General features: G+C 23.8%; 1 protein-coding gene across 1 annotated transcript; it reads left to right on the top strand.

Annotated features, from left to right (window-relative positions):
- The first annotated feature begins 2,025 nt into the window (after positions 1-2,025).
- Positions 2,026-2,823, top strand: LOC112786497 (agamous-like MADS-box protein AGL92). Its single transcript, XM_025829869.1, has 2 exons — positions 2,026-2,293; positions 2,645-2,823. The coding sequence occupies exons 1-2, from the start codon at positions 2,026-2,028 to the stop codon at positions 2,821-2,823; spliced, it is 447 nt and encodes a 148-aa protein (XP_025685654.1).
- Positions 2,824-7,737: the final 4,914 nt, after the last annotated feature.

Genomic DNA, 7,737 nt, shown 5'->3' with positions numbered 1-7,737 from the left:
TAACACAAAAAATTTAAAATGGATTAAAGAAGAAATTTTTTAAAAGTTATAAGAGACGGGTTTATAAATAGAGAAGATGAGAGTGTTATTTAAGTATTTAACATCTCTCAAGAGAAAGGAGTAGAATTTTTCCTAAATTTTACTAGATCTAAACCCAAAATACAATTTTATAGAGACCAAAATTTTAAAATGAATATTTAATCCTTCTGAAATTTTTTCTTTCTTTTTTTGTTAAGAATAGTACTAAATTAACATAATTATTAATGGTTGAGAGAGAAACAAAGCTTTTTTCTGTCTCTCATAAAAAATATCAATTATTAGTAAAAATTGACTAATTATCCTGTTGTCAAGACTTATAATTAAAGATTTATTAGGTTAATTATAATTATGGAACTACTTGTCCAAAAAAATTTTTGCAAATAATAAGAATTAAATTTTAAATTTTTAGATTATAAAAATATTAATAATTTATCCTAAAATTATTTTTTTAAAAGTTTAAATTAATAAAAGAGAATACAAATGATGATATATCTGATCTATTAACTACAAAAATACTTTCAATTTACAAAAAAAAAAAAGAAAAATTTAATCATATTAAACGGTCAAACAAAGTTAATTATATCAAATTATATTTAAAATTGTAATCATGTTATATATACATAAAAAATTAATTACCGAACAAAATATATATTAAAAATAAATTAAACTATATATATATTTATACATAAATATAATAATTAATTTATAGCCTAATTTTTTGTATGCACATTAATTTTTTTTAAATGATTTAATATGTAATTATTTCTAATGGAAAACACTTTATTTTTGCATTCAATGCTTTTCTATAATTAATTTTATAAATTTCACGTTTTATACGATACTAAAACTCATTAAATGACGTCGTTTTTTTTTTGTTGGACAACGAATGAATAATCACTTCCAAAAATACTAATTATACAATCAGAAGTCAACCAACAAATAATAACTACACAATACAAAAGATTTTGGAAAAAGTTCAATTTTGCATTTACCCAAAGGCAGTTCTGGATTGTTAGTTAAATTCTGAATGTAGAATTAGAGCTTGTTTGGTGAGCTTCTAAAAGAAAATCTTTTTTCGAGTTATCTTTTTTTAAAAGATCTTATGAAAAAATAAAAGTAATTTTATATTTAGATATCTCATGTAAAAAATTTTTTTTATCTATCAATTATGTTTGGGTATAACAATATAAAAGCACTTTTTTTATGTATTAAAAAACATCTTTTTTTTAAGAAATTTTTTTTTTAAAAAAAAGATATAAATTACAGTTTCTCAAAAAAGATGTTTTTTTATTTTTCTAGTGCTTTTACTTTTACTACTAGAAATTTGTCAAACATGTTAAAAAATAAAAAAATATCTTTTTTATTAAAAAAATATTTTTTTTATCAAAATAATGGCACCCAAACAAGCCCTTAGTCTTTCTATTTATTACCTTAAGCAATTTCATGTAACTTTAAATACTTGAATTATGCAGCATCATAATCACTTTTAAATTTGAAGAGAACAAAATACATATACCACTCTATAATCATAAAAAATGTTACTATCAGAGTTTTAAAGGCATATTTTAAAAACATAAAAAAATATATTATTATACATTTTAAATACAAATTAACCAAACTCTGAAAAAAAAAAATATAGGACAGCTTTTTTTTTAATATTAAAATTTTTTCTTTCTGATATTAAAATATTTTCTAACATACTTTAATAGTAAAAAAAAAATATACCAACCCACAAAATACGTATAACGTATCTCAAATTTGAATGTGGCTCCCATAATTTTTTGAACAAAACATTTATTTTTCAGATTCTGAAATATTATCAGAGAGAATGCTATGTCAACGATGTTGTTAATGCCAATAAGAAACAAAGAGAAAATGAGAATTTTTTACTTTTATAAATAGATAAGTGTGAAGAAAACACCATCATGAAAAACATATACATACATACATACACACCATTTGTGTTAGTTTTTATAGCATTGCATGATGGATAACAATTGTCGTCCTAACCTGTTTTCCGTTCTCCGAAAAAGGAGGGTGTCATTTGCAGAGCTAGCAAGGCAATATGAGATGGCAGCCAACAACAATGATGACGATATCCCAAAAATGAAGAGGAGGATGAAACTACAACTGATAGATGATATGAATTCAAGAAAAGCTACATTCAGAAAGAGGCGTGCCGGGTTGTTGAAGAAGTTGGAGCAGCTCGCCATCCTTTATGACATTCAGGCTTGTATTGCCATCTTTAGTCCAGGTACAATTTCAATTTCAATTTGAACCTAAATTTAAATTGTAACAAATTATATCAACTCCATTCTTCAAAAAGTTAAGTCCATAAGAAAGAAAAAGATTTTTGAGGGTCAACAATTTTTAATATTTTTGTCGTCATCTAATTAGTATAAATATTAAATTATTTTTAACGAATAAAATTTACTAATTCATATATATAAATTTTGATAAATATAAATACAAATTATTTATTCTTTATATGCAAAATTTTTATAAATATGAATATAAATTAATTATTACTTATAAAGTGCTGACAATAAATAATATTTATTGACACATGAATGATTATATGTCTGACCTAAACTAACATGTTCAGGGGACAAGAATCCTACGGTGTGGCCGTCGGTGGAGGAGGCTAAAGAGATCGTGGAGAAGTTTGAGGAGATTCCGGAGCCAGAGCGGTCGGGCAGAATGGTAACTCATCAGGAGTACAGGCAACAGAAGGTGATTTGGATGGAGAAGCAACTTGAGAAGCTCAAGAAACTTAACGATTAGAAAGAGATGGCCATCTTCATGCATCAAATTTATAACGAACATAGGCCTGTAACTGATTTTAGCGATGATGAGTTGGACCGTTTTCTCATCTGTGTTGACGACAAGTTGAAGGCTGTTAGAAACAGCATAACAATAAGTACCCGCCACTCTGAAGCGTCAACTTCGTTGCAGCCACCGCCGGCGGCACCACTAGCAGTGCAGCCACTGATTATTTCTGGTGAAGTTGACAACAGTGTGCAAGATGAACTGTTATTTAATGCAGAGCAACAATAGAAGAATTTAGAAGATGTTGTTGTTCCTAATGATGAACCAGATGATGATTTTTTTGGAGGATTGTTCTTTGAAGATGAGAGTAGCGGGTCGGTTCTGTTTCCTGTTGGTGATAAGAATGTGTTGGTGGTTCCACCGGCTGAAGCTAATGAAGAATTATTTGCGTTTGGAGATTTCGCTGATTCAGTGGATTTTGGTGATCTTGACAATTTTAGTTACCTCACTGTTGGAACTGATGATGATGACGATGATGATTTCTTAATTGATGAGTTATTATTGCCTAATCAGGGCAATGCCGCCGGAAATACTAGTAATGATAATCATAAAGGGGTGTGGTAGTTCCATTCAAAAAACTTAAATCCGAGTACTGAAATCAATGACCAATGCTCATGAATTAAAGCTGCTGGAATGGAAACTTTGCTATCTCTCTCTCATTAATATTGGAATAAATTTGAAACTTGGAAATAAAGAGAGAGAGTTAATTTATTTTCTTTTAATTATTGTAAGATTATTTTCCTGTCTTAAGAATGAAACATGCATGTTATTTCTTCTACACCAATTAGACTTTGAAATAAGAGAATTGGATAATTAACGAGACACTCGTTCATTCTTCGAAAAGTTGATCAAAAGTTTTACATATGTTTCACAAATTAATATTAAGATGGAATGATGGATCAAATCAATACTTAGTGGATATTCTTATTTCTTAGTGTGGAACTGGAAGGCAGTGTATTTTCTTTCATAAATAAGACAATACTGATGAGGTTTTCTTATTTTTAGAGGTTAGATCTAATCACAGTCATTCATCAATTTTACAATTTCATATAACGGTTCTCGCACATAACAACCTCGTGTTTGTTTGGATTTACGTTGGGCAAACTGGAGTTTAAATGGAAGTGATTTTGTAAAATTGATTTTGGGTAGAAGTGAGTTTGTGCCAACATGATTTATGTTTAACAATTTTTATTAAAATTGATTTTGATAAAATAAATATTGTTTGGATAATATTAGTTAAAATCACTTCTAGATAAATAATTAATTAATTACTAAAAAAATATAATATTAAATTATAATATTATTTTTTAAGTATATTTAATATTTTTTTATATTATTTTAGTATTTTTTTATAATATTCTATTTTAGTATATTATAATTTTTTATTATTATAATAAAATTAATATTTATTTATAAAATAAAAAATAACATATAAAAATTGATAATTTTTAAGTATTTTTTATAATAAAATTAATATTTATTTATTAAATTAAGAATAATATATAAAATAATATATTTTAGTACTCTCTTAAAGTACTCTTAATAATATTATTTTTATTATTATTATAGGTTCTAATTTTTTACAAGTTATATTTTTATTATTATTTATAATTAAATTTTTATTTAATTTATCATTTTTAATAAAAACAATAATACATATTATAAAAATTAAAATAATAAACAGGGCACAAAAATTAGAATAATTGTTTTAATATTCTCAGTATTTATTTAAAAAAATTATGAAAAAACTAATAATAACTAACACATACGTTGGCGTTTAGAAAAAAAAAATGACCAAACATCAAAGAACAACGTTTAAAGTACTGAAATATACTTTTATCCTCTCCAACGTGTTTCACAAACACATCCCTCATCATTATGTTTGCTTACTCGACACTAATTAAAAGACTAATTATAATTTAAATTACATGTATCATGTATGTATAGACATGTGAATACGAGAATATCAATTAATGTGTCAGAGAAGGCTTGTAAATACCGTGGTATACGTATTCGAGTTACAATTTGTGCCTATAGTGCATCTGGAAGAATATATATATATATGAAAAAGTCTCCGTGACCAGCAGTGACCAATAATTTTAATTAAATTTAGCCATTATTTAGTTGGTAAATATTATTTCTTTTCAAATGATTCATAAGCTTTATATTATTCATTTCTTTTTAAATATTGGTTGTTTGCTAATTTAAAATCTAAAAAGTACTAACTCCTTAATACGACTTAATATAAAAAGGTAAATTATATCATATTTTCACTAAAATAATATGTAAGTTATTTCTCATGATATATAATATTTTAATTGATCATTATCTTAATTATAGTTGATTATTTTGTAATTAAATAATTATTTAAAATAGATAATTGTATAATTTTTTAAAATATCAAAACACCTATTCTGTAAATTGAAGCACATTTCCATTCTTCCATTCTTTCTTTATAATGTAATTTCAGTTCTTTCAAACACCACTGTCACCGTCATGGTAAGAAGTGCCGATTATTTACTACATTACATAGAATCAATTAGGTAAATCAAAGTATATTTTTAAAACAAATTTTGATATGAACTCAGCCAAGTTCATCTATCCTTGATCCATATCCATTATTTAGCTCATAGTGTACGTGTTGTACATTTAAATGTCATTACAATAAAAATTGTTTTTAGTGAGAAATATTTTATAACAATAGCATAATAACTATTATATATCTTATTTAATTTATATTTTAATGACAATTATATATTTGTCGTTATTTACATGTTATAATGATAATTATTTATTTTTTATGGTTATTAAAAAATTTTTATTGATAATTGTATAGTTGCCATGAGAACCTTTTAACGATAAAATATAAGATAACGGTCTAATTGTGTCAGTATATATATTAGCAGTTATTTTTATTATCATTAAAAATAAAATAAATGACTATTAAAAATAATTTTTTTTAATAGTTTGTAGAATGTTTATAAACAATTAATCTATTCTAATACAATTGTAAAAATAAGAGTTTGGAAATTAAAAAGAAAGGCTAATACTTAAATTTAATGCGTGGAACGTAGAATGAATGTTCAAAAATAATTTTATTATATAAAGAAATAAGTACATACTCAAATAAGCCATCAAATTAATTGATATATTCTATATGTATTATTTCACATATTTTTAATATATATTTTTTATATTTTAATATATATTTTATTTACAAATTATTAATTTGTGGTATATATGTGAATATTTTTTAACTTAACTAAAAGTATAATATCACAATTGATTTATTCAAAATTGCTCGGTCATATAAACATAATATAACTTTTTTCTCAACAATAATATAACAATATACTAAAAAGAGAAATAACACTACACAAATAATACATATCTCTATTTTTACTAATAACTCTCCAAGAAAGTGAAGACGACTTTTACTGTAAACCCATATTAACTTATAAACTTCATTTGAATAATATCATTACATATGATGTCTATTCATATACTTAAATATGTTAATTAACTTAATCACTAAATCATAATTCCTAACAATTCTAACTAATATCTTTACAAAGTTCTAGCTTGCACAATAAATTGACAAATTGTTTTACTACTTAATAAGCATGCTAACATGTGATGATATAATTGTAATAAACTCTGGTCACAAATTTTGATTATCTTTTTTGTAATATGACCAATTTTGACTTGTTAACATATATAATTTTTGTAATAATTTAGTCAAATATATTAAATTATCTAACAATTTTTAATTAAAAAAATTTACATAAAAATAACTCCATGTGAATATTCATCACTTTTTTAAATATTTAGGTTAAGATCTTTTGTTTGCATATATGTCTTTACATAAGAAGATTATGAAGTAGGAATATTTTGAGAAAGAAGTTAAAAAAATTTTGGTACAAATTGAAAAATTAGTCTTAATATTTGATGTTCGGATACATTTTAGGGATACATTTTAGAAGTGATGAACGAAGTAAAAAAGTACTATATGTATTTATCTTATTAAGAGAATAAGAGTGTGTGAATATTGACTGCATCATTTAACACAAATCTATTTTGTAATCTTTTCACCATATTGTACTTTTTTATGTTTAGTAATAAAGGGCTAAAATCATGTAACCTTTTTGCAAATTATATCAATTTTTGAAGGTGAAATTTTTTGCAAAGAGGATAGAATGTAACACCTGAGTATTCAAAAATTAAATAATGAATTATTTAATAATTTATTATATTTGTTTAGAATTATATTTAAAAAATTATTTTACCAAAAAGTAATTAAATCAAAATTATGTGACTTTGAGTTTAAAATTATTAGGACTCATATAATTTTTATAATAATTGGGTATTTTCTTATCTAAAATTTAAAGTTTTAGTAATTAAAAAATATTGAGCATTTATTAATTTAATAAAGTATACTTTTTGTCCTTGAAATTTGACAAAATTTTTAAAAATACTCCAAAGTTTTATTTTGTTTCAATTTTGTCCTAGAAATTTTCGATTTACATCAAATATACCCCTGACGGCTAATTTTTCAAAAAATTTAAGACCAATTCAACAACAATTTTATAAGAACAACCCCTCAACATAAACAAATCAAGCATAATTTTCATGCATTATTGTTAGATTAGTCTTAAATTTTTAGAAAATATAGCCGTCGAAGGTATATTTAATGCAAATCGAAAACTTTTGGGATAAAATTGAAACAAAATAAAATTTATGAGTATTTTTGAAACTTTTAGCAAATTTCAGGGACAAAAAATATACTTTACCCTTTAAATAATTAGGATTTAATTCACTTTTATACACTAAAAGAAAATTAATTGATTTATCTTTAATTTTAAATTAGAG

Source organism: Arachis hypogaea, chromosome 20, assembly GCF_003086295.3.
Source record: "Arachis hypogaea cultivar Tifrunner chromosome 20, arahy.Tifrunner.gnm2.J5K5, whole genome shotgun sequence".
NCBI lineage: Eukaryota > Viridiplantae > Streptophyta > Magnoliopsida > Fabales > Fabaceae > Arachis > Arachis hypogaea.
The sequence above is the reverse complement of the archived record's forward strand: the minus strand, read 5'-3'. Positions and strand labels throughout refer to the sequence as shown.